Raw genomic sequence first — 27,915 nt, 5'->3', positions numbered from 1 at the left:
TGCAAGTCAGCGGCCAGTAACAAATCCTGACCAATCAGCTTGAGGCAGTGCCTCATTTTTTAAGGGGAGTTTCTGGGAAACGCAGCTCTTGCTGTGATCCCAAATTGCATTGTTTTGGAACTGAGCCTACTGAAGAGGCAAGTACAATCTCCATGGGCCTATTATGGCTGAAGACATTGTGAAATTTGCTCAGTCAAAACATGGAAAACAAGCCTTGGCAAAACAAATAAGTCTCACCTTTGATACTGGGGGCTGAACCACTGGCAAACATTTATGGAGGCAGCAATCAGTCGGATGGTGAAGCCGTTCACTGTGTGGACTGCAATGGAGAGGTCAAGGAGGAAGAGAATAGGGGAGAGGTGGACGTGGTCGGCAGGAGGGATAAATTGAGAGCCACATTTCAGTTGTTTCATAAGAATGGAATTTGTAAAACCTAGATTTTAGTGTATAATGTAGGCTGCAGAGGAGACTTATTGCGAGAGGGGTTATTGAAACTAGTTGTTTTAGGATAAGAAATAAAGTTGAGAAATAGGAAGGTAATTGTAGGGGAGGAGGAACTGGCAGTCAGTAGAGGCAGAGTCACCACATGTTTTCCACCAGTATTCCTCAGCCCTCAAAGGGCTTAATTTCTGTGCTCAACCTGTCTTATTGCAGCACTCCTTGGGCCTTATTGCAACCATATGCAAGTCCTGCTGCAGCCCTCTATAGTTCTTGCTGAAGCCCTCCAAGAGTATTCATGTAGTCCTCCACATGCCTTGTTGCAGCAATCCACAGTCTTGTTGTAAACTCCCATGGGTCATGTTGCATTTCAATGAAACTACGTTGTAGGTTTCCATGGGCGTTGTCGATGCCCCTCCTTGGCTATGTTGCAGCCCTCCATGGGTCTTAGTGCTGTTCTCCCTTGATTTATTTTTGGACCACCACAAGTCTTGTTCATTCATCCTCAGATCTTACTGTAATGCGCTGTTGGATACGCAAACATTTTTCCGTCCTCCTCCTCTTTTTCTGACCTCATTTTAGTTGGCATTAGGACTCTGGACACTTTACCACTGCTAACCAAGGCTAAAGTGCATGTGCTCTCTCCCTGGTAACATGGTAACATTGGCTTTTACCCAATTGGCATATTAAATATACGTGTAAGTCCCTAGTAAAGTGCACTACATGTGCCCAGGGCTTGTAAATTAAATGCTACTAGTGGGCCTGCAGCACTGATTGTGCCACCCACATAAGTAGCCCCTTAGCCATGTCTCATGCCTGCCATTGCAAGGCCTCTGTGTGCAGGTGCACTGCCACTTCGACTTGGCACTTAACACTACTTGCCAAGCCTTAAACTCCCCTTTTTCTACATATTTGTCACACCTAAGGTAGGACCTAGGTAGCCCATAGGGCAGGGTGCTATTTAAGTAAAAGGCAGTACATGTACTTATGTGTTTTACATATCCTGATGGTGAAAAAACTCACAAATGTGTTTCTCACTACTGTGAGGCCTGCTCCTCTCATAGACTAGCATTAGAACTGCAGTCATATACTTTTGAGTGGTAGATTCTGGTCTGGGAGGAGTAGCCCTGTCATATTTAGTATTGCCAGAATGGTAATAGAAAATCCTGATTAGTGGTGCAGTTGGATTTAATATTACTATTTTAGAAATGCCACTTTTAGAAAGTGGGCATTTCTCTGCATTTACTGTCATCTGTGTCTTACAGCCTGTCTCCAATCCACGTCTGGTCTGTGCTGGTTGACAGCTCCCCTTGTGCACTCCACCCAGATAGCCATAAACACATGACACTCAGTCACATCTGCATATATCTGCATACTGAATCAGTATCCCTGGGCAAGGAAGGGTGGATGGGCTCTCTTTTACACTTCAAAGGCCAGTGGCTTGCCCTCACTTAAAGGACTGATAATGCCCCACAGAGATCCTGGCATACAGGGCTGGGTTGAAAGGGGAATTTGTGCACTTCAAAACCACTCTTTAAAGTTTCCTCAACTTGAAATAAATTGTTGGGTATAAATACTGGGTCTGTGACCTTCCGAAATTAGACATTTCCAGATCTACACCTGGACTCTGTCTGAGGGACTCCCTTGCTGCCCAAAGGACTTATTTGGATGGTTTTGCTGAAAAGGACTGCTGCCCTGCTTGTTGCCCTGCTGTCTGCTGACCCCCTGTTGGAAGGACTCTGCCTTTCCCACAAGTGCACTCCAAGGGCTTGAATAGAGCTTGCCTCCTGTTCTGAAGACTCAAGGCCACAAGGACTTCACCATAGAAAAGAAAATTCCCATGCGTTGAAAAATGGACGCAACGCCTACAGGATCAACACAGCACCTGCTCCTTCTTACCAGCGGGTCAAGGATTTTTGGCGCATCATCCCGGGGCATCAAAATATCCCTTCATCACAATGAGGAACCAAGGCTGCGCTCCTGGAATGTGACGCATTCCTTTTCATGGAAAGAAACATCGCATCGCCTATGCCTTGCTGGAAAATCCAATGGAATGCTTTATTTTTCAACGCACCTCCTCAGAACCAAGGCTGGGCTATTGTAAGTTGACGCATCACCTTGCAGCATGGAAATAAACAATGCATTGTCTTTGTCATGCAAGAAAATCCAAAGCATCGCCTTATTTTTCATCGCATCTCCTCTGCCACCCCACGCATCGTTATTTTTTATGCATCCCAGGTACTGTGTGCATCTGATAGAGACTTCTAGTTGCAGATTCCTTACCTTAGATTTTTCCCCCCAGGCGTCAGACTGGATATGGGGATTTTTCTTCGAGTAATACCCTTGTGCATCAGTAGGTGAAGACGGTCGACTCTGCGGGCGTAATTGGCATCGTAGCCGCTGTGATGATGTCGTGAGTAGTACATAGACGTCGTCTCAGTGCAGTGACGTCACTTCTTTTCTTTCTGCGCCACGGACTGATCCAGGGAGAACTACCCCGGTCTCTTTTTGACTGATTGCTGCGTTGAGATGTCCCTGAAGACCAGTTTCAAGCCGTGCAAGGACTGTCACGGCATGATGTCGGTACTGATCCGCATCAGGTCTGTTTGAGATGCTTGGAGCGAGACCATGACCCGAAGTCATGCTCCGAGTGCCGGGCCATGCACCCAAAAGCCTTGAGGGAGTGGTCCCTCAAGCTCAGGGTGGCCCGTCGCTTGACTCCGCGTAGGTCCCGGTCTCGAGACCGCTTGCGGAGCCACCACTATTCTTCCTCCACGTATTCGTGCGCAGGTAAGAAGTAGTCGAAGTGGTCCCATCACCCTTCAACTTCACCCTATCGCTCAGCTGATGCAACGCAGGAGGAGCGTCGACGCTCGAGGCCTCCATCTTCAGAGCTCCACACTTCGCTGAATTTCTGGGAGTAAGGGTGACCCCTGCCCAATTAAAGGAGTTTTATGAGGCCACGCGCCTCATTTTTGGGCAGGCCGACCACAATATGGGACCTTCGGGCCCAAAGGGCTCGGTCGGGGGGGCTTTCAAGTTCCGCGCCGGCGGATTTGGCTCCACCCATCGAGGTCCTCTCCTGATCTGCTCGCAGATCCACAGCGACCCTGGTACTACCACCAAGACCTTCCCCGGTGCTGTCAGTGGCGGCCACCATCAACGTCAACCCGATCCTCACCCCCAACGACTCAGAGTCGGAACGGCGTCACCCACCGCCGTCTCTAGCTTTGATGGGGCCTACTCACTCCAGGTCGGATTTGGACCTTTTTTCTTATGAGTACCAATTCGGGGAAAGATTGGAGGGGTCCCTGGAGCCTTTTGAATACCAGAAAGACCCTAATTTGGACTGGGCACTGGAGTTGGGTGAGGCCAGTGGTCTGGACACTTCTCCAGACGCTGGCATGCTGTCTCCTCCTACTGTGGTTACAGCGGAGGGAGCAACTTATTCTATGGTGGTCAGTAGGGCGGCTGAAATCCTTGGCCTTGAGCTGCCTACTGTACAGATCAGGTCAAATCTCCTTACGGAGGTACTTCAGCCAGGGGCTTCCACATCTGAGCCCCTTCTGCCATTCAATAAAGCCCTCATCGATGTCCTCTTGGGTACTTGGTCCAAACCCAACACAGGGGCTCCTGTGAACAGGACTATCACACGCTGCCATCGGCCCACCCCGAACAACCCTAAATTCCTGTCCCAACTCCCCACGCCTGATAGTCTTGTCATGCAGGCTTCCTTTTCCTCTGGCGCATTCCCTTCTGCACCGCAGGATAGGGAATCAAAAAGGCTGGAACAATTTGGGAAGAAGATGTTTTCTTCCTCCAGTCCCGCGTTGCGGTCCGTGAACACTGCATACCTTTTGGGCCGCTATACCCACTCTCTGTGGGATATGGTCGAGCAAGTTCTGCCGCAGATACCGGAGGAGGCCCATGCTATCGTCTCCCAAGGTGTCACCGATGGGAGAGATGCAGTGAAGTTCACGATCTGATGTGGGCTGGACACGACCGACTCTCTAGGCACATCAGTTGACGGTGGCCCTAAGGCGCAACGCCTGGTTGCGTACTTCTGTTTTTTGGGGGGATGTCCAAAAATCTCTTATGGACAACATGCCCTTTGATGGCTTCTGTCTCTTTGGAGTCAAGGCGGACTCGGCTTTGAAGAGGTTCAAGGACTCCCAGACTACAGCTCGGTCTCCTGGCCTTTCCACTGCTCCTTGCCCACAACAGTCCACCATTCACCCCTTTTGAGGCCATAGAAGGGGCTCCCTGTCACATCCCCAGCTCAGCCAATGGGCCACCCATTCTGTTCAGGCACTGCGTGGCCGGGGACGTGGAATCCCACGTGGGTGTGGGACAGGGAACCAGAGGTCTGCCCAGTCCACTCCTGCCCCCGCTGCAGCCTCCAAACCCTCCTAATCCGTCCCCTCACTCCGATCCAGTTGGCGGAAGGATTTGCCATCACCTGCCCCACTGGGAATCCCTCACTACAGACAGGTGGGTTTTTCCAGATAGTACAAAAGGGCTATTCCCTCCCCTTCGAATCTTCCCCACCAGCCATGCCTCCATCAGTCAGCCATCTTCCGGAGGATCATTTGGCACTTATCTGCCAGGTGTAGGTCATGGTTGTTATTCCTGGTACTTTCTGGTGCCGACAAATGACAAGGGCTTGCGTCCTATCCTAGACCTTCTGGACCTCAAGTACTTCCTCTAGAAGGAGAAATTCAAAATGCTCACCCTGGCTCTGGTCCTATCTGTCTTAGACCCAGGAGACTGGATGGTAGTGTTGGACATGCAGGACGCTTATTTCCACATTCCCATCCTGCCTGCCCACAGACGTTACCTGCGATTCGTGGTAGGTCACGCGCACTTTCAGTTTACTGTGCTCTCCTTCGGCTTTACCAGCGTCCCTTGGATGTTCACGAAGGTGATGGCGGTGGTTGCAGCTAATCTGTGCCGGTTAGGGGTTTCAGACTTCCTAACTGGCCTAACACCCCAGAAAGTCATCTCCCACCTCCAGACTACAGCTAACCTCCTGCACACGCTGGGGTTCACTATAAATGTGCCAAAATCACACCTGACTTCCTCTCAGATGCTCCCTTTTATCGGAGCAGTTCTGGACAAAGTGCAGTTTCACGCTTATCCTCTCGAAAAGCGGATCCAAGATATTCAGGCTATGATTCCGATCTTTCAGCCTCTGTCTTGGATTTCGATGAGACTGACTCAGAGGCTGTTGGGCCTCATAGCCTCCTGCATCCTGCTAGTGACACATGCCAGATGGCATATGAGGGCTCTGCAGTGAGATTTGAAGTTCCAGTGGGTGCAGCATCAGGGAAATCTCTCCGACATGGTCCAGATCTCGGAGGGGACTGAGAAAGACCTGCAGTGGTGGCTTTCTAATACGCATTGGTTCCACGGCAGGTCCCTCTCCCTTCCCCAGCCAGATCTATAGATAGTGACAGATGCATCACTTCTGGGTTGGGGTGGCCCCATAGGAGAGGCGGAGATCAGAGGCCTCTGGCCTCGAGCGAAGTCTGGGTCCCTATCGTTCTTCTGGAGCTCAGGGCGATCAGGCTTTCGTTGAAAGCATTTCTACCCTCTCTCAATGCGACAGTAGTGCAAGTGTTCACGGACAACACTCCGCCATGTGGTACTGCGACCAACAAGGCAGAGCAGGGTCCTGGACCCTTTGTCAAGAGGCACTGCACCTCTGGACCTGGCTGGAACATCAGGGCACTAGCCTGGTGGTTCAACATCTGGCGTGCTCTCTGAACGCCAGAGCAGACAAACTAAGCCATCGATACACAGCCGATCACGAATGGCGTCTCCATCCGGAGGTGGCACAAGGTCTCCTTCAGCAGTGGAAAGAGCCTTGGTTAGATCTGTTCACCTCCGCAGAGAACACTCAATGTCAGCTGTTTTGCCCGTTGGAGTTTCCAAGGCGGCACTTGCTCAGAGAGGCTTTTCGTCTCGAGTGGACCTCCAGCATCCTTTATGCCTGTCCGCCTATACCACTTCTGCCCAGAGATCTCAAGAAGATCAGGAACGACTGGGCCCAAGTCATCTTGGTGGCTCCGGACTGGGCACGGAGAGTTTGGTATCCAGAGCTATTGAGCATGGCCACCGATCCTCCACTCGAACTGCCTCTTGGGGCGGATCTTCTGTCGCAGCAACAGAGGACGGTTCTCCACCTGAACCTGTCCAATCTCCGCCTTCCTGCGTGGAGATTGAGCAGCGGCCTTCCACCCGAAGTCTGCGATATTATCTTGGCAGCCAGGCGTCCCTCCACCAAAACAGTATACGCCTGTCATTGGCATAAATTTGTGGCATGGTGTACCAACAAATCTGTTGATCCCCTCTCTGCTCCTCTTTCTGAGGTTCTTTTGTTCATTCTTTCTTTAGTCTTAAAGGGCATTTATCAGCTATTTCGGCATTTCTTAGGTTACCTGACTCTTTAAGCCTCCTATTGTCAAGCGATTCCTTAAAGGTCTCACCCATTTATTTCCTCCCACTCCATTTATCATGTCTCAGTGGGACCTCAATCTTATCCTTACTTACTTAATGTGTACTCCCTTTGAGCTGATGCACAATTGCCGTTTATGACTCCTCACTTTCAAAACTGTCTTTCTGGTTGCCATCACTTCTGCTCACAGATTAAGTGAGCTTCAAGCTCTTTCTTCAAAGCCTCCATTCTTTACACCCTGACAAAGTGGTGTTGCGCACTAAGGCTTCCTTCCTTCCGAAGGTTGTTACGCCTTTTCATGTAGACCAGTCCATCACCTTGCCTACTTTTTACGCACCCCCACATCCTTCTCATGAGGAGAGACTCCACCACCGTGACCCAAAAAGAGCGTTGGCGTTCTATCTAAATCGTACTAAAGATTTCCGGGTGGATGATCAACTCTTTATTGGCTATGTGGGTGCAAAGAAAGGGAAGGTGGCGCAAAAACGTACCATCTTTTGATGGGTACTTCTTTGCATCAAGATTTGCTGCGCATTGCCAAGAAGCAACCCCCTGAGGGCTTGCACGCTCATTCCACCAGAGCAACTGCTGCTTCCACTTCGTTAGCACGTGGAGTTCCTGTCCTGGATATCTGCCAGGCAGCTACGTGGACATCGCTGCACACGTTTGCTAAACATTGCTGCCTGGACAGTCAGGTGCGTCGGGATGGCTACTTTGGTTGTTCGGTCCTGCAGGACTTTCTAGTATGATCTTGGTTCGCAGCCCACCTCCGAGAATGGCATTGCTGGGGTATCTATTCTAAGGGAAGGAATCTGCAACTAGAAGTCTCTATCAGATGTACAAGTTACTTACCTTCGGTAACAAAATATCTGGTAGAGACATATTCTAGTTGCAGATTCCTTACCGACCCACCCATCCTCCCCGCTTGTGAACTGATTTCTAGGGACAGGGATTCCCCCTTCAGGTCCTTAGCTCTGGCTCAACAATCTCAGTGTTCTTAGCGGCTCTGCGCTTTGGTGTGGAAAGTCGTTAAAAGAAAATGACGTAGTCGACCAACACCACCTACCGACGTGCAAGGGTATTCCTCGTAGAAAAAATCTCCAGATTCAAAGGTAAGGAATCTGCAACTAGAATATGTCTCTACCAGATATTTTGTTACTGAAGTTAAGTAACTTGTACTACAAGGATACAACCACTGATTCTTAAGGATTGAAACTCATTTAAACCTTTAAAAAGTGATATCTTCACTTATGCACATTGAATTTTTGTCATGTTGGTCTTATTTTATTCAGATAAATATGATCTATTTTCCTAAACTGGTATGGAGTAATTCTTGTGGTGTTTTCACGGTGTTACTGTAAAAACATGGTTCCCTGTTGCAGTTACCCCCCACTTTGTGCCTGATATTGATGCTGACTTGACTAAGAAGTGTGCTGGGACCCTGCTAACCAGGCCCCAGCACCGGTGTTCCTGCACTAAAGATGTACCATTGTTTACACAATCACCATATGGTTCACAGCTTTTGAGAGGGCTTGTGCAACCAGAAAATTAAGCAGATCTCACTGGGTAGCTCTCCTTTGGGAAATGTTCACTGGAAAGTGTAGGATTTAGTCTCCTCACACTCTCTGGTAAGGATGCAGAATCTTATGACCTCATGAAGGCTATCCTGATTGAGGGCTTTGGATTCTCAACTGAGGAGTACAGGATTAGGTTCAGGAAGCTCACAAATCCTCGAGCCAGACATGATTTGATTTTGTAGACTACTCAGTGAAAACACTGGATGGTTGGATAACTGGAAATGAGGTACATGACTATAATGGGCTTTATAATTTGTATATGAAGGACACATTTTAATTAACTGCTTCAATGAAAAGTTGCATCAATATCTGGTAGACCTAGGTCCAATTTCTCCCCAAGAATTGGGAAAGAAAGCAGACCACTGGGTCAAGACTAGGGTAACCAAAACTTCCACTGGGGGTGACCAAAAGAAAGGGGATACAAAGATTTCCCCAGGATAAAGTTGGTGACACTAGAAATAAAGAAAAAGAATCCTCTGTAGGCCCCCAAAAACCAGTCCAGGTGGGTGGGACCCAAGACACAACCCAAAACAAAGGTGGGTACCAGGGTAAGAACTGGGATGCCACTAAGGCATGGTGCCACAACTGTAGACAAACAGGGCACCACACCAAGGACACTTCTTGTTGCAAAAACAAACCACTGAACAAAATCCCAGGGGTGGCCAGTATAGCCATTGGGGATGACTCCTCAGATGAGGAGGTCCTCATAGCCTTCAACTGGAGTAAGGGCCCAACAAGTGAGTTGAGGATTCCAGAGGGAAGTAGACACTTCCAGTACCTACTGTTGGATAGAATCCTAGCCACTGCCCTGAGAGACACTTGTGCCAGTCACACTATTGTGCATGACAGGCTGGTGCTCTCAACCCAGTACATCCCAGGTGACAGCCAGAGTAAGGGTTAACCCAGACAAGGTCACTAACATGCCTGTGGCTTTAGTGGCACTAGAAGTGGGTGGGACTTTTAGCTGGAGAAGGGTGGTAGCCAGTACAGACCTCCCCCTTGATTGTCTCCTTGGAAATTACTACCCAGAGGTTAGTCAGGGCCCAAGAGAGGAACTGGTCCAGTGCCAGCCCTCTCCCGAGGATTCTGGAGGTGCTGCCCCTGCAGTTACTGAAAGTAGGCCCCAGAAGAAAAGGAAAAGAAAACAGTGCAGGAAAGGTGGACAATCTTTAGCCAAGGTTCCAGTAAGCCAAGGAGATTCTGCTCCAGTAGAGAAGAATGCCAAAAGTTACACTGGTAAAGTCCTACCTGACCCACAAGAAGTCCTGGCTAGTCAGGCAACTGTTAAGCATGAGTGGGTGGCTACTCAGCTAACAGAAGAAAGAGTGAAAGGAGGGAGTTTACTACAAGATGTAGCAACCCCCACTCTATCACACCAGACGTGCACCCTGAATTGAAAAAAGTCTGTAACTTAGCCCCTTCCATTGATGGTGAAGAGCTAAAGGTGTGGTTATGGGCACTGACAGCTGTCAGTGGCCTCTTCTGGGTGTTAGCCTTTATGGCTGCACTGTCCTTGGCATGGTAGTATGACCTCATGCCAAATAGCAAGTTAGGCCCCCTGACCCTGTTAGTCATGGTGGGGTTACGCCAGCTGTGGGTAACCTCTGTGGGTAAGCTAGGGGTGACCCTGGCTAAGATAAAGTTAGCAGAGGTGGATACCTCTAACCCCAAAATAAAAAGAATGGGTAAAGACACTTAGATCATAGACAAGAAGCAATTCAGACTGGGTCCTATCACTGTGGAAGTAGGTCAGTTCCCTAGAGGGAATGACCTGAACAGGAGGATGTAAGGCAGAGTAGGCCCTGCAACAAACCAGCCTGTTTTCCCTCCTCTTCCTCGCCTAACAGACTAGGAAGACTCTCCCAGCTTTGGCTGAGTCTCCTGGCCTGTGGGGTGTGGCTTGTGTAGGAAAATGGCTCCCTTTTGCAGTTACCCCCCACATTTTGCCTTGTATTGATGCTGACTTGACTTGAGAGTGTCCTACTAACCAGGCGCGCGCACCAGTGTTCTTTCACTAAAAATGTACCATTGTTTCCACAATTGGCACACCTCTGGCACACAAATAAGTCCCTTGTAAAAGGTGCCAGTGGTACCAAGGGACCTGTGACCGCGGAAGGTCACTAAGGGCTGCAGCATGTGTTGTGCAGCCTTAAGGGACCCCTCACCTAACACATGCACACTGCCACTGCAGATTGTGTGTGTTGGTGGGGAGAAAAAGGCAAAGTCGACATGGCATCCCCCTCAGGATGCCATGCACACAAAATACTGCCTTTGGCAAAGCTAAGTCACCCCTCTAGCAGGCCTTAAAGCCCTAAGGCAGGGTGCACTATACCACAGGTGAGGGCATAGCTGCATGAGCAATATGCCCCTACAGAGTCTAAGTCTATTCTTAGACATTGTAAGTACAGTGTGGCCGTATCAAGTATATGGTCTGGGAGTTTGTCGAAACGAACTCCACAGTTCCCTAATGACTACACCGAACACTGGGAAGTTTGGTATCAAACTTCTCAGAATAATCAACCCACACTGATGCCAGTGCTGGATTTATTAAAAAGTGCACACAGAGGGCATCTTAGAGATGCCCCCTGTATTATACCCAAATCCTTCAGTGCAGGACTGACTGGTCTGTGCCAGCCTGCCAATGAGAGACGAGTTTCTGACCCCCTAGGGTGAGAGCCTTTGTGCCCTCTAGGGCCAGAAATAAAGCCTGCACTGGGTGGAGTGCTTCACACCTCCCCCCTGCAGGAACTGCAACACCTCTCAGTGAGCCTCAAAGGCTCAGGCTTCATGTTGCAATGTCCCATGGCACTCCAGCTAGTGGAGATGCCTATCCCCCCACCCCCCGGACACAGCCCCCACTTTTGGCGGCAAGTCTGGAGGAGATAATGAGAAAAACAAGAAGGAGTCACCCTCCAGCCAGGACAGCCCCTAATGTGTCCTGAGCTGAGGTGATCCCTGCCTTAGGAAATCCTCCTTCTTGTTTTAGAGGATTCCCCCCAATAGTATTAGGGATGTGCTCCTCTCCTCACAGGGAGGAGGCACAAAGAGGGTGTAGCCACCCTCCAGGACAGTAGCCATTGGCTACTGCCCCCAGACTTAAACACACCCCTAAATTTAGTATTTAGGGGCGACCCTGAACCCAGGAAATCAGATTCCTGCAACCTGAAGAAAGAAGAAGAACTGTAGCCCTGAAAGCCCCGCAGAGACGATGGAGACAACAACTGACTTGACCTACCGGCCTGTCTCCAGACTCAAAGAACCTGCCCAGCGACACATCCAGCGGAACCAGTGACTTCTGTGGACTCAGAGGACTGACCTGCACCTAAAGGACTAAGAAACTCCAGACGACAGCGGCTCGGTCCAAAACTAAAACCAAGAAAACATCTTTAAAGAAGACCACAGCCTCACCCCGGAAGCGTGAGTCTTCACACTCTGCACCCGACGCCCCCGGTGTGTGTCCAGAGAAACCAACACTGCAGAGAGGACTCCAAGGCGACTCCAACGACGTGGACACCCTGAGTCGATCTCCTGGCACCCCCACAGCGACACCTGCAGAGAGGATCCAGAGGCTCTCCCTGACCGCGACTGCCCAGTAACAGAGGAACCCAACGCCTGGAAGAAGCACTGCACCCGCAGTCCCCAGGACCGAGAGGAACCAACCACCAGTGCAGGAGTGACCATCAGGCGGCCCTTATCCTAGCCCAGTCGGTGGCTGGCCCGAGAAGCCCCCCTGTTCCCTGCCTGCATTGCCAGAGTGACCCCCGGGTCCCTCCATTGACTTCAATACAAAACCCGACTCCTTGTTCACACACTGCACCCGGCCGCCTGTGTGCCGCTGAGGGTGTATTTTGTGTGCCTGTTTGGGACCTCACCAGCGCTTTGCAAAACCCCCTGGTCTGCTTCCTGAGGACGCAGGTACTTACCTGCTAGCAGACTGGAACCGGAGCACCCCTGTTCTCCATAGGCGCCTATGTTTTTTGGGCCCTACCTTGACCTGTGCACCTGAACGGCCCTGTGTTGCTGGTGCTGGGTGTTTGGGGTTGACTTGAACCCCCAACGGTGGGCTGCCTATGCCAAGGAGACTGAACTTGCAAGTGCTTTACTTACCTGAGAAACTAACCAATACTTACGTCCCCCAGGTACTGTTGATTTTTGCAGTGCCCACTTTTAAAATAGTGTATTGCCATTTTTGCCAAAACTGTGTACATTACTGTTTTAATTCAAAGTTCCATACTTACCTGTGTGAAGTACCTTACAATGTATCTACTTACCTAAATTCTGAATCTTGTGGTTCTAAAATAAATGAAGAAAATAATATTTTTTCTATATAAAAACCTATTGGCCTGGAGTTAAGTCTTTGAGTGTGTGTTCTCATTTATTGCCTGTGTGTGTACAACAAATGCTTAACGCTACCTGCTGATAAGCCTACTGCTCGACCACACTACCACAAAATAGAGCATTATTATTATCTAATTTTGCCGTTATCAACCTCTAAGCGGAACCCTTGGACTCTGTGCACACTATCTCTCACTTTGAGAGAGTATATACAGAGTGAACGTCCTACAGTTACTTTTATTGCACAAATACTTTAAACATTGCCTTCTGAGTTAAACCTGCCTGCTCTGTGCCAGGCTACCAAAGGGTGAGCACAGGATAATTTGAATTGTGTTGTGACTCTCCCTGACTACGATTGTGGTCTCTACTTGGACAAGCGTACATACCTCTCTGAACTAGAGACCCAATTTCTAACACACGCTGTGGTTTTTTTGTTTTAATGGTCTTGTTGCAACCCCTCGGGTGGGGATCATGCTTCTGCAATCTCTGAAGCGTATTTACAACATGAGGCTGGCATTAGGGACATATTCATGGCCCTTCTAGGGCACAGAAATGCAATACAGATAGTAGACACTAAAGAGTGTAGACTACGATATGCCATGAATCTGGAAATAGTATTTAGCTAAAATTCTACAGACCAACATAGAAAGACATTTAACATTTAGGGCACCAACCAGTCAGGTTAACTTTTTAATAAATATGCCAGCAGATCTTTGTTATTGGTCCGAAGAATGAAGGAGCAGGAAGGCATGTTAAATGTCCACTATTAACCTTTTATCTGCTACAATCAAATCTTGATGATGAGCAAACATATATTTATCCATGCACATTCTTGAGATGAGGTGGAACTGGTCAGCGTGACATAGGAATATATGAGTACCAGGAAATTCGATTGGCAGGGAGTTGGGGGGAAATAATCAATATACTGTTACTTGATAATCAAATTCAGTGAAACAGTACAAAGAAGAGAGTTAGGCACATGAAAGACTGTAGGCCTAATTGACAACAGGAATAAAGGAGGGAAAGAAGGAAATGAAAGTAAATTCCCCTATAACCACAGGAAAAACACAATTCCTGTGCTTATGTATGGAGCAAAAAAGAATAGTCACTGATAACCCCTATTTTCACAGTTGTTTAGTGGCCTGGTGAGGATTTAGGTATTAAATAACACAGAAAACACACAATGCTCAGTGAACTCAATTCAGTCTTCCACAGTCAACTTTTTTCATATTAAACTTAATGACTTGATAGAGTAGTTACTGCAGTATAATTAAGGTAATAAAAAGGATTCTCTTTTCCTAAATGTTAATCTCTTAAGAATACAAAGTGTGAATGGTTCAATAACTAGTGTTCCAACTTCTGCCAGGGCATTTTGATGCTCCAAAGACTCTAATTTTTCCTAGATCAGCATAGTTTTTTTTTTATTGTGCTGGCTGTCCATAATGAATCTCACAGGACTTCTTATAGATCCGCTTAAATATGATCTATTTATATGATATAGACTACCAGTAAACACAAGCCAAAAGGTGCACAGAATCAAACCGTTGTGTAAGGCAGAAGACTGACATGCATAAATGGAGAGGTAAGGGGGTATAGTCTGTGGTACAGAGGTGTTGAAATGTATTCCGAGAGAGATGGAGTGCAGTGAAGGGTTGAAAAGACAACAAGTGCTGGGTAAAGGTTTAATAACCTCTACATGTTTTCTCCCAGATGGTCCACCCAATTCTTCTTTATAGCATTTCCCATCCGATAGTAATGCAACTAACTGAAGATGAAATACCAAAGACATATATTAGGAAATGTCATAATACAGTATCCCATAACTTGGAAAATGAACTGATCACTGCGGTAAAAATACCCCTAGTAATAGGGCCGACTACGCAATGCACAAGTTCTGTCAAGGTGCACTTGTCCACGTTACTGTGTGGCTTGTGATCTCACTGGTTGCACATAAAAGGTAGATTTGTTCTATTCTGGCAATGGTCACATCTGATTTTATTATACAAAAATGCTATTGTAAAGTACAATAAATCACCCATTGTGCTTCAAGGTGCTGTAATGTCCCAGCAGTGGCGCAACTGGTAGGACTTTAGTTTAATTCCCCCTGCTCTCTGGAGTGCATGCTGCAGGAGTCGGTGCGCAGGAAGATGAAGGCCAAGGGAGTAGTTGAGAAGTCCAATAGCCCATGCAGTTTACCACCTGATGTCGATAACACACTCGCATATGATGAATGCACCGCACGAAATAACCCCGCATTTGCACTAACCATTTTACCTATTGTAATTCGGTGCCTGTTAGATTTTTTAGGGGCGTGCCGCTCTCCACTGGCATCCGTAAGTACAGCGGTGAGAAAAAATCTAACCCAAAGAAACAAATAATATGAAAGAAACAAAGTACTTATCGACACAAGAAGCAAACAACGGCCATAGCAGTAAATAGCTAATGGGAACAGCTATGAGGAGGCAAAGGCATTCATGCAAGTGACCGTGAACCAATATGGCTCAATTTAGAGTTTGACGAAGAGGGTACTGAGAGGGTATACCCTGTCTGCCAAACTCTTGGTCTTGCCTCTCCATTTTTAGTTGGGCAGATCACCAAGTTTACCTTGATGGAGTAAAATATTCTGTGGTTGTGAACCTTAATCCAAAAGTCCGACAGAGTAGGGGCTGTTCGAGGAAGCACATAACATCATCTGCCCAGTTAGGGTGGGCAGCATTATGTGGATTTTTTTATGTTCTTCACTGCTAGGTCAAACCAGGCTGTGAGGAACAGGTGAAAAAATTATGACCCCCTTCACCCTGGAAGAAAACTACCATGGTGTGGGACCATTAGTTTTTAATTTTTCAAAAAGAAACTCCTGTTTTGGTTGTTAGTTTTTTTTAAATAAAACCCTTTGGAAAACTATGATGGCCGGCCATCATGATTGACGGTGCAATCTTTCAAACTTTTCCAACATTGACAGGAACCACCGTGACAACAGTTCCAGCCAATTATGAGAGATAGCCTAGGGCGAGGGGACAGCTCTCAATTTGGTGGTCAGAAGAAAAGCACGTTGGCAGATGTAAAGTCCTCTTCCACCGTGCCTGCCTTTAGTTCATCCTCCAAACTCAAAATCAGGTCCTTAGTGAATTAATGCATGGCAAACGACGAGCTCTGACAAAACATACATTGCCAGCTAGTGACATCTGAGGGGGCAGCAGGGTCTTTACCTCTCAAGAGAAAGTATGAGAGTAGGTATGTATGGTACAGAGTCAGCAGAGGTGTGTGTGTGGGGGGTGGGGCGTGACAGAAAAGTGTAGGGTTTATCATAGGGGACAACTTATAACACCATTTAACCTGCCATGAAATGCTGTAACTCTGACAGCCAATCCAAGCCAATGGAAATTTCTAAAAAACAAACAAAAAAAAAGAATACAGTGCTAACAGTCAGTCGCTGCTTGGCATTAACTAAAAGCCAATTCCTCTAAATGTTATAATAGATGTAAGTATATAATTGTATTGGTAACATGCGATCTAACAATAAGCTACAGGTGTCTGTAAGCAAGACCTAAAATCTAAAAAGGTGCTGGGAGATGAAAAACAAGTGGAGGGTCGGGCTGTCAGCAAACAGTAGCCCTCCTTAGTCAAAACCAAAAAGATAACTCACCAATAGACAATTGTAATACAAACTACAGGTACAGCAAAGGTGTTATGATCACTGTTCCTTATGCACTCACGTATATTTCCCATATTCTTTGCAAAAACAAATGCAAATACTGATTGTAATCATCAACATTCATTTCTCCTAAGTATTGGGTGCAACCACAGCTTCACACTGCTGCCACCTGTCAGGACTTGCATAAGGGAGATCGATGGGTGCTACGCTCTTGAGACTATTGAGTTGATGGTCTTCTCGGCCATCAGGCACACCATGGATGTTCCTAGGTACCACCAGTTCTGTTGTTAATGGGCCCCTGCGATTAGTGGCCTCTCAAACGGTGTCAACGACTGGGCTGGTTCCTGTCAGGGCAAAGCAGCGGGCGAGGGGCACAAAACAAACAACCTTACAAATAAAAAAAAAAAATAAAAAAAAAACGTACCTGCTCTTCTGTCTTCTCTCAAAGCAGGCAAAGGCTTTCAGCCTGCCCTGCGGCCAATCCTAACACTGCTCTCATCTGCTGGTAGCATGAGAACAGCATTAGGATTGGTCTGAGTGGATTGGCTTGGCGCTCCCAGGCAGACTGGGAGTTGGGTCTGCTGTCTCCAACCCAGCAACACAGTGGCAGGTTGTAGAGAGCTCAGTGCGCATGTGTGTTTGAGATGGCCGGCCAATCACACGTGCACTGAGGGGAGTGCACACCACTCCTCCTCCCTGCTCATCGTCCCCATGGCCCGCCCCTTGAAAAATAAAAACGATAATAAACATTGTTTATTATCGTTCTTATTTTTCAATTTGCAGCTGCTGGCGGCGGTGGGGTGACGCTCCTCCGCCATAGAGGAGGAGCCGCCATTGCCCAAAAATAAGATATACGGGAACATTCAAAACTAAAGTAAGAAAATAGCATAGCTGCTATCCTTAGAGTTTCGCCAAAGTTACATTTCAGAAAACTTCTATATTATGTCAATCAAAATATTCCTTGCTGTTTGTCTGTTATGTTACAGTGCTCTGTTCATTTTCTTTTTTAATCACAAGACTATGCATTTTTACAGGTAACTGGTTTGCCAGCTCCTGATGTGGCATGGTTTTTAAATGGCAGGCCGGTCCGTGCAGATGAGTTTCATAAAATGATTGTGTCGGAGAAGGGCTTCCATTCCTTGATCCTGGAAATGGTTCGGCTTGCTGACGCAGGGGAGTATGAATGTGTCGCAACTAATCGTGCTGGAAAGGCCACTTTCAGAATGCAACTTGATGTTCTGGGTAAGGAACACTTTATTTGCAAAAATTCTGTCAGCTTCAGGGTTGAACATGACAAGGCAATCAGGTCAGAAGATATCTTTTCAAATGTTCGTTTTAGGACTCAGTTTTTAAAAGGTTTTGCTCACCTAAATGTAATCTGTTTACAGGATCAACTTCACAGTCCTAAGTCACACAATTGGAATTGGCATAATTTTGTCCTTGCAAATGGGTCCCTCTGTCACTGCCAAGCTTTTTCTTTTTTTTGTGTTGTAATTTTTGTTATTATTTTACATCATTAAACAGGTATATAAAGCAAGCAGAATCCCACCTTTTAGGGTCTAAATGATACTTACAATCTATGATCACTGTATACATACATGTCAAATTAGAAAGCAATTGAAACCAATATTAATATTTACATTTTAGAGCCAGTATTGCTAGCATAGTGGTCTCATAGCAACAAATAGTCAGGGCAAAATAAATCAGGGAGGTTCTCGAACCTCGTCGTATTATGATATAACTATGGGCGTAGGGTACATCCATTCCATGATACTGCTAAATGACAGTCGTAGTGTACTAGTGATAGGATTCAGTAATAGTTTAATGATCTCTCACTAGCATATTCTGTGTCTCCAATGGGGGATGGGTCATTGTATTGCTTTTTGTTTCTACCCCTAGTAGTAGCCCTTCTCTAACTAAACCGGGGAACCAGGAGAGGATAATTGCACAGAGTGGTTATAGAGGCTCAACGGGTACTGGTCCGGGGAGAATAATTTCGAACAATCTCCGTTAGGGGGGTGCTAGTCGGAGATAGGTGGATTGTTCTATCCTAGTATGGAGGAAAGTAATGCTCTGCTCTTGACATGGGAGGATGTGTTTGAGGGTGGGATTCGGATTGAGGATCTATGGGTACGGAACATATGAGTGTTGGGGTTCCCTATAGATAATTGTCCAGGGAACAAGAACGGGTGGTTCGCGGCACTAGTTAGGTCGATGATGAGATAATCTAGCGTAAAGGATGGGGATAATCCTATGAAAAGGGGATGTTCAGATCACAGAGATAATATTGGTAAAGATAGCAATGATATTTATCCTGAAGAGGGAAGGATGATAATAATAATAATAATAATGATAATATGAATAATAATAATAATGATAATAATAAAGATAATGATGATAATAGTGGTGATAGTGGTGACTGAGGGGGGGCGAGATTATAGAAAGGGGGTAAGGGTGATGCAACTAGAGTCAAAGTCATGGGGTAGGCAAGGTGATGTTGCTATGAAGAGGGGAGGGCGATGATAATAGGTTAATGGAGGTGTAGGTGTAGGTGTAGGGATGAGGGGCATAGGGGGTGGTGAGGTTGGAGGAATGAGTCATCTATGCTAGGTTGTGAGAGGGCATGCAATGGGGCATTGTTGTTAAGGCGGCTCGTTCAAGGGGGCAGGGAAAGGGGTATAGTGCAGCTGAGGGTAATATTGCATGAATTAACGGAGAGGTGGTGGGCTTTCGTTTATGTAGGTTAGTTGGTTGTGGGTCCCCGTAGGACAAACATAGTTTGTTAGTTCGGGAAGAAAGGGTGACCATGTTTGTAAAAATATGTCAGTTTTGTCCTGTAGATCATATATGAGTCGCTCATGGGAGAACGGCTGTTGCCCGCCAATGTCTGAGGATACATAATTTTGCCGTAGCCAGTGCGGTGTGTAATAGTCGGCCTTGGGGTCAGGAGAGATGATGTAGCTCCCCTGTATCGTGTAAAAGTATAAGGGATGGTGTGAGGATTGGTGGTAGAGGTAGCACCTCCCTAAGAGTGCATCCTATTGCCCGCCAGAAGGGTTGTATGGCGGGACAATCATGTAGGATGTGGGTTAGGTCACAATGAGTGTGGGGGCATCTCCAGCAGGACACATGGGGTAAGAGTCTCGCCGTGCATAGTTTCTGGGGGGCCACAAGTAATGTTCAGGGAGATCAAATTCGTCTTTAAGTTCTCTGAACGTCTTCCAGGTGTCTCCGGAGATGAGCTGATCTATCCGTATGATGCCTTTTAGGTTCCAGTCTCTCCAGTAAATAGTCTTTCCCCCTATCTTAAACTCTCTATTGCCCCATAATGGGGCTCTATCATGCAAATGTGGGTCTATTTTCAGGGAGCGGTGTGCCTGTCACTAAGCTTTCCTCATGGCTCCAAATATGGGGTTGGTGGTTCGTTGATCCATCAGGCCAGTTTTATATATTATCTGGAGGTCGTGTGGGGTGTCCGCAAGTGTTCTCTCTACTGTCACCCAAAGTGGTGGGTCTCGTACGTTCGGGAGTAGGAAGATCAACTGTGAGAGGTGTAATGCAGAGGCATAATGTTCAACTGAGGGGAGGTTTAGACCTCTGAATTCATGTCGGGCTAGTAATGCGGCTCTAGGTAGTCGTGGGAGCATGGATCCCCAGACGAAGGCACGGATGCAGAGGTCGATCTCTCGGAGTAGGGCTAGTGGTATATGTAGGAGGAGCATACCCAATACATAACGGAACCTCGGGAGGGTTACCATTCGTACCGCTTGCACCCTACCCCACATGGAGAATCCCAGTTGTTTCCATTTCTCTAAATCTCGTTTCATATTATTAATTAAGGGGTCTAAGTTATCTGTCACTATTTTTTCTAGGCCTCGATTTATGTCAATGCCCAGATAACTAAGACAGGAGTGTTTCCATTTAACCAGTAAGCCTTGTAGGGAGGTGCTGACTGTTATAGGGGATAGGGGTAGGGCTTCACTTTTATCCCAGTTTATCCGGTAGCCGGAGAGGTGTTCAAATTCTGTTAATATCTGTTTGAGGGCTGGTAGGGAGTTGGGTAGGTCAGTGAGGGTGAGCAAGATATCATCTGCATAGAGGTAGATGGTGGAGCATCGGCCTGGAATTGAAATTCCTGATATAAGGTTGGAGCTCCGGATTACCGTCGCTAGGGGTTCTACAGCTAGCAGGAATAGTAGAGGGGATAGCGGGCAGCCCTGTCGGGTTCCTCTGTGTATCGGGAAGGTGTCTGATAAAAACCCTCCACAGTTTATCTGGGCTGTCGGGGAATCATAGAGTAACCGTACTCTATTGATGAAGTTAGTCCCCAGCCCAAAGCTTTTTAGAACTTCAAAGAGATACCACCATTCTATTCGGTCATATGCCTTCTCAGCATCTAATGAGAGGGCAAGAGCCTCTTCCCGTGAGTCTTGTGCTGTCCAGATGGTATGGAATAACGTACAGAGATGGTTCCTCGATGAGCGGCCCGGTATAAAGCCTACTTGGGTGTGATGGATTAGGGAAGGGGTGACTTTTTTGAGCCGTGTTGCTAATATTGCTGCTAGCTGGTGGTAGCTTCCACAAAGAAGGGGGTCCCTCCCTGGTTTGGGTAAAACTGTGATGTTGGCTTTGTTGGAGATAGGATGTAAAGATCCCGTGTGATCAGCCCCCTGGAATGCCTCGTATAGGGTTTCCACTGTGTCGACCCCTGACCATTTATAGAATTCGGATGTGAACCCATCCTCTCCTGGGGCTTTTGATATGATAGGTTGGCTATCGCCTGTTGAATCTCTACTTTACTGATGTCGCCCTCTAATAGCGCCCTACCTTCGGCCTTGAGACAGGGTATATGTGTTCTCTGTAGGAAAGCATCTAGACGGTCATTGGCTTCTGTTTCTGGGGTATAGAGGGCTTGGTAATAGCTACCAAATTTGTTTGCAGTTGCCTGCGGGTGTGTGAGGAGTTCGTTATTTCGGTTTTTTATTGCTGGTATGGATAGAGTGACTTCTCTTTGGTGTAGTTGGGCGGCTAGTAGGCGGCTCCCTTTCTCACCGTGTTCATAGTGGCGGCTCTTTAACTTTTGTAATGCATATTCCGCCCGTGAGGTGTAGAGTGAGTTGAGCTCCATTTTAGCTTGTTCTAGGTAGCTGCGGTTAAGTGAAGTAGGGGTTCGAGTATATTCCCTAGTCGCGTGGGCTATCCTTTCTTCTAGTTTGGCCTGTTGATCCCTCTTTTGAGCATTGGTGATGGCAGCGTCTCTCATTAACTGGCCTCTAATAGTTGCCTTTGCCGCTGCCCACAAGAGTTGGGGTGAGGATACCGAGCCCTTGTTATCTTTAAGTTATGTGGTTAGATGAGCTTTGAGTTGTCTCTTACCTTTCGGGGTTCGATTTAGGAGTTGGGGAGGCACCAGGGTTTACGACCGGGCCTAATCATCCCTAGTTCCAATGTTATTAGAACCGGGGAATGGTCGGATAGTGCGGCTGTGAGGATATCCGACATTCGTATCGATTGCATCAGTCGCTGATCAGTCAGGAAATAGTCTAGTGGTGATTGGGTCCCATGGACTGAAGGAAGAAAGGTGTATTGACAGTCAGAGGGGGGTAGTAGACGCCAACAGTCTAGTAGGCCATGATCAGAGAGCACGTCACATAGGAGGGCCCGATCTGTATTGTTGCCTGTATCGAGACCGCTTGAGCGATCAAAAATGGCGTCTTGTACAATGTTCCAATCCCCTCCCAATATATATTGTGAGGCGCCAATCTGTGTAAGTAGCCGGTTGAGAGAGAGAAAAAAGGTGCGTTTAGAGCCCGTCGGAGCGTATATGGAACCTATGCAGATCGTGGAGAGGCCTACCCTGATTTTGGCGAGTACGTAACGTCCTTCCGGATCATGCCATGTTTTGACCAACCCGAAACTGTAGTGAACGACGGATGAGAATTGCCACCCGCATCTCCTGCTGGTGCCCTGTGTTCCATCGGGTATGGATGGCCACCCACTACAGAGCACTTTGCTCACCCAATCTCTACGGAGTTTTTCAGATTCTGCAGAGGTGAGCTGCGTTTCTTGCAACAGGGCGATATCAGCATGTTTAGAGCGTAAATAGGATAGTACCTTCTGTCGTTTGACATAGTGGGTCATACCATGTACATCCCAGGATAGGATTGTGAGTGGGGTTGTCGTTCCCATGGGTGCCTAATAGATGGGGTGTACTCTGCGGTGTGTATCCGTATGTTGTGATTGGAGATGAGAGAGGGTGGGGAGGGTAATAGGGAGGAGTGTCAGATGCAGAATAGCCTCACCTGGACGCGCAGAGAGGGTGGCGTTGCAAAGAGGTGAGAATGCGGTGTGGCCAGACCACTCGGTCACCAAGAGGGAGAAATAAAGTCAATAAAAGGAGAGAATAGGGAGATAATGGATGAGATGTAGTGAGAGATATAGGAAGATAAAAAAGAAGGGAAATAATCTCTAAGTGATCAGGAAGTGGTTAGCAGCCTAGATTGACATATGATTAGGGGAGGGGTTAGGAAGCTCTAGGAATAAAGAGCTGAATTGCGTGATAATGGGAGAAGGGGTAGGAGAGAGACCTGTAGAGAGAAAGTACTCACTACCGAGAATTCTATTAAACTGCGGGTTCGAACTTGTAGGGTCCGCGTGCCGGAAGGATGTTGTTATGGGGTGTGGGTACAGTGGGGGGGTTGATGATCCTTAAATAGCTTTAAAGGTCCATCAGGCAGCCTCCTCGTGGTATGTGTTGCATGTCATGTATGTAATGGGGTGTTAGGGATTATAGATGCGGGGGTCTGGGCTTGGGAAAACGGGGGTTGAGGGGCATTCGGTACCTCTCATATCTGTGAGTATATGTAATTAATAATGTGTATGTTGCTATAGGGCGCAAAGTACCATAAATTGTGATGTATAGTGTTGCAGTCTGCGGGGGTGCCCAGATGGGAATTTGGAGAGCATGAACCTCATGCTGGGAGACATGGGGTGTGAGTAGCATTATTATTGTTTTCGGCTGAGGTGGGTATTGCCGAATGAGTCTGATTTAGTGGTTCTTATTTGTGTCTTCAGTGGTGGTCTATTCGTCGAGAGTTGCCCGCGGGTCTTTAGTCTGAGGGGTGTGTTTAGGAGGGACCGATATGTCTACCAATAACATAGTATGGTCATACGGTTTTGTTATGCTAGTACCCTGTATGTTTTCTCCATTTTTCGTATGTGATGGGAGTGTTTTGTTAGTGTGGAGCCGACCTTTCCGGTATCTAATTTGTATAATGTTCTTCAGGGGTAGGTGTGGAAGGAGTTCCTCATGGGGAAAGGGGTACCTTTAACTTCGCCATGATTATATCAAGAAGGTCTGATCGTAGGCCATTAAAGTAAAGTGTACAATCTATAATGACATGTTCAACATGATCTTCAAAACTCTTAAAATTGCTACTATATGTCCAGGTAGAGAGCTCGACTGTGGCTCTGAACTGGTTTGATAGTGGCCTGGCAAATAGACAATAGACATCAACTGTTATGGAACTTTATCCCACAAAAAGGGGTTAGCAGTAGGACCCAGACACTGCCCAGGTCCCTCCCCATTAAAAAGGCAGTCTTAGGTTAGATCAATTGGGTGTGCCACTTAGCTGTCCGAAGATAGGTGGGCCTGGCGATGAATGTAGATCCGACATTCCTTCGGGACTCTGGATATGCAGGGTGTTCAGTGACCTGGCTTGTCGTCCAATGACAGTTTCAGCGGGGAGCGGGATTTGTCTCTGCCCATGTCTTGGGTATGGTCAATTACTGCCTGTAATCTTTGTTCACGGTTGTCATGTGGTTTAAGGAGGCGTTCATATATTCTGCCTCTCTTGTGTGAAGAAGGACGTTGGGGTTGGGCTCGTAAGAGTGCAGCAGGGGGGTTGGTCCCAGTCTGAAAGGAGTCAGGATCCTCATGTCCGGATGAGATGTCCATGGGGTATGAAGCAAGGCCGTTCAGAAATGAGCTGAGGTTTTCCGGTTCGGTAAAGTCCTTTGATTTACCACGGTAAGGGATCCAAATCCGTGCAGGTTCAAAAAGGCCATATTTAATGTCTAGGTCCCTGAGTTGCGGCCAAAGGGCTAGGAATGCCTTTTGTTTTTCATTTGTCAGTCTGAAAAAATCTGCAGCCACTCTGATCTTGTGACCGTCCAGGGAGACTGGACCATGTATTTTAGCTGCGGAGAGAACTTGTCGAGCTTGCTCATGGCGTAAGAAACATGCTATGATAGGCTATGGTTTATCGGAGGTAGCTTTATGGGGCGAGCCGATCCTGTGTGATCTCTGGAATTCTGGTGGTGGTGAGAACTCTATACCAAAGAGATCAGGCAGGAGTGATTGGAGGAAGGTCCTGATATGAGATCCCTCTTTGCGTTCCAGGATGCCAAAGAAGCGTACGTTGTCTCGGCGACTCCGATCTTCCAGATCAGTAACCTTTGCTCGAAAGGATCTTAGCTCTGTTTCTTGGTCCGGTAATGCCGCTACTTGGTCTTCCACAGCAGTGAGTCGTTGATCTAGGGCGTCCGCTGTTTCTTCGAAGCCGGCTATGTCCGCTCGGATGGAGGAGGAGGTTACAGTTAAGTCTGTTATCTTTAGTCCATTGCCTTGAGACGACGTCCCACCGAGGCAATCTCCTGTAATATACGCTCTGTAGCTTCTAGTGCAGGGGGGTCAGTTGGCGAAGACGTTGGGCAGGGTGTTGCCGTTTGCGCCGTCATGGTTTTTGATTGTGTGATAGCCTCTGAGAACAGAAGTTGTCTGGAGTGTTTGCCTGAGGACTTCCCGTTGGGCATTTTCCTCAGAGAGTGAGAGCCTCTAGAGGAGAGAATTCGGTGTGTGGGACCGAATTGCGCCGTTCGCTGTCCTTGTGTTCTGTTGATTCAGGTGTTGAGGCCGTAGCAGTTGCAGGGGGATGGTCTCCGTAAACGATGGTTGGGAGAGGGTGAGTTGATACAAAGTATGGGATAGTTAAGAAGCTGTGCGGGCTGTGAGGGGCGTTCCCATTTTCCTTTCAAGCTGCCCGTGTGTCATTAGGTCTCATGTCCTGTATTATCTAATGCTTTGCGTTGTATGTCTCGATCTGCCTTCAGATCCCTTTCAGGTGTTGAGACTGTTAACAAGGAGACGGTGTCTATGGTGAGGGGGTCCCGCAGGTTGGGCCAGAGTGCCTACTACGTCGAGGAGGGCGATATTGCAAACGGTTGCTGTGTCCTGCCCCTCTGTATCCTTGTTGTCCCGTTATTGTGTCCTGTCTCACCGTTTCAATGGTGGGCCCTTGATGTGGGTCTCCGATCAAAGTAGCAGATTGTGTCAAGAAGGAGGATATCGTTTCTGTTTGTAATGTCCTCCTGGGCTCCTATCACGGATGTGTGACGAGATGGTTCCTTCTTTTAGGGCATAAATGTTCTGTGGTTGGGGTTCGAAGATCCTCACTCAAGAATGCCCTTTAGTGTGTGATCGGTATGTAGGGGATCACCTGGTGCCGTGTGTCGTGTTCTTAGCATTGTTGAGCCAGTGCTTGACGCCAAGCTGTAAGTAGGGCAGAATATAAATTGCAGTGCTGCCCGTGGGTATTGGATGCGAGTGGATGGGGGGAGGGGCTCCAACCCCCCTAATTCTTACTTGAGTGCCCCTCGGAGCCCGGTCCCAAACTGCTACCTGTGACCGCACTGTCGAGGAGCTGCAGTATCGCAGACCCCCTGCGCGGCCGCTTCTCCGTACGGATAGGCCGCGCGCTACAGGCCGCGGCTCGGGCGCGGCTGTAGGCCTTAGGCAGTTTGATGTTCAGCGCTGCCACGGCCGCTATTCCCCACTGATAAATTTTGTTGCCACACCGGTCCGCGCGTCCTGCGGTTCCTGGAGGCTGTTGAGGAGGCTGCCTGAGGCGGACGTCGCTCCCGCCGAAGCTGGAATCCGACTCAGCGCATGGAGCTGCGTCTTCAGTCGGCCATTCTCTTCGGTGGCCAAATCACACCCCCTGCAAAGCTTTTTCAAGTGGGGAGCATGCAATAATAGCCCTTGCCAAATGATTCTCCCCTTTCCCTCCCCTTACGCTCACACGCCCTTCCTCTGCCCACGTCCTGCTGAGACGAAAATCAACCACCTCTGGCTGCTTACTGGTTGAAGGAGTGGTAGGTTCATCTTTGAACGCTGTGAGATAAATTGGTATTTTTAACACTTGTTTGCAGACTGCATATTTAATGAGGAAAGATATTTCCAAATTTTTTGCTAATTTTCTGGGAATTATGCCACCATCATAATGTGCAGCAGCAAAAAATTAAGAGTCTTGATTGCCAGTAGAGGAGAAGGGTGTAAGTGACATTGTTATGGTCAGTGGTTCAGCCCTGCCAAGTACCACGCATCAGGGGTTAGACTAACGCATTTTAATGATTGTGTCTGCATCAGAGCATTAAAATGAATTAGTCACGCATTCTGAGCAACCTAAAACAATGTTGGGATCATAAGGCATTTCAAAAGCTTCAGACCGCTCACATCACTTAATCTAGGCATTGCCACTCTCTCTGCTCGGCTCAGCCTGCCAACAGCCTGTTGCTCAGAATGCACTAAGGACTTGTTGCTGTGGTGATGCACTCTTCACTTTAGGAGACACTGTTTTTTCAGACCGAGTGCTGGATCTTCCCGCTGGGGGGAGGGGGGGTGGAATAGACGGGGGCAGGGTGGTAGCAATGCCCAGAGTCTCTCACCACCTCTCCTTTGTCCCAGACAAGTGGCATTGCAAAAGTGAATGACCCTGGGGTGCCTAGTCTCTACTGATAGCAGGCAGGGCCGACGGGGACAGCGTGGGTGCCCGCACTCAGCAGCATCAGCCAAAAGACAAGGGAATCAGTGGTTTAGCACCAGGTGCTGCACAGCACCTGCTCAGAGTTCTTGGTGCCTGATGCTGGGTGGAGTAGCCACGATGTAAAGAAGCCTCCATGCTGTGCTCTTCAGGCCGATATACTGTAGTGCATGCCTAACACAGGGGCAAGCCCCGCTCAGCATCTCAACTCACAATCCGATCAGCGAATGCCTAAGACAGTGCACAGCCTTTCACTGAACAGGAAGAGGCCCTGCTGTGTCCCTGCTTCCTTCCCTGAGAGCAATACATCTCCTCAGATATTGAGGTGAGCCAAGCTCCCATTATGCCTGGATAAAATGTTTTGGTATTTGCGGCCAGGAAAACATTGTGCTTACTGGGACAGTTTTCCAGCGGTCCCTGAAGCTTTTCCACTAGGGCGACAAGGAAAGGAAAATAAACGTTCTTGCCTCATATGCTTTTAAATGAAATATCCAGAGGAAAATCCCACAACAGTCTCGTAGTACACGTGAATTGCTGTGTCTGTTAAAAGATGTCCATACTGCCCAGGAACCTAAACCTTACTATCTCTTCCAAAGGCTGTGAGTTTTCAGTGAAGCGTCTGTTATAGTCATG

The 27,915-nt window shown here is 47.8% G+C and overlaps 1 protein-coding gene across 3 annotated transcripts in view; it reads left to right on the top strand.

The window, feature by feature from the left end:
• The window catches only part of MYOT (myotilin), a 607,534-nt gene that overhangs the window by 491,884 nt on the left and 87,735 nt on the right, over positions 1-27,915 (top strand). For all 3 annotated transcript variants that reach the window (XM_069199264.1, XM_069199262.1, XM_069199263.1), the window contains one exon: positions 17,497-17,704. In XM_069199264.1, coding sequence (XP_069055365.1) covers positions 17,497-17,704 — 208 coding nt within the window. The remainder of the gene's footprint in view (positions 1-17,496; positions 17,705-27,915) is intronic.

This window comes from Pleurodeles waltl, chromosome 7 (genome assembly GCF_031143425.1).
Source record: "Pleurodeles waltl isolate 20211129_DDA chromosome 7, aPleWal1.hap1.20221129, whole genome shotgun sequence".
NCBI lineage: Eukaryota > Metazoa > Chordata > Amphibia > Caudata > Salamandridae > Pleurodeles > Pleurodeles waltl.
This window is presented reverse-complemented; position numbering and strand designations above follow the sequence as displayed.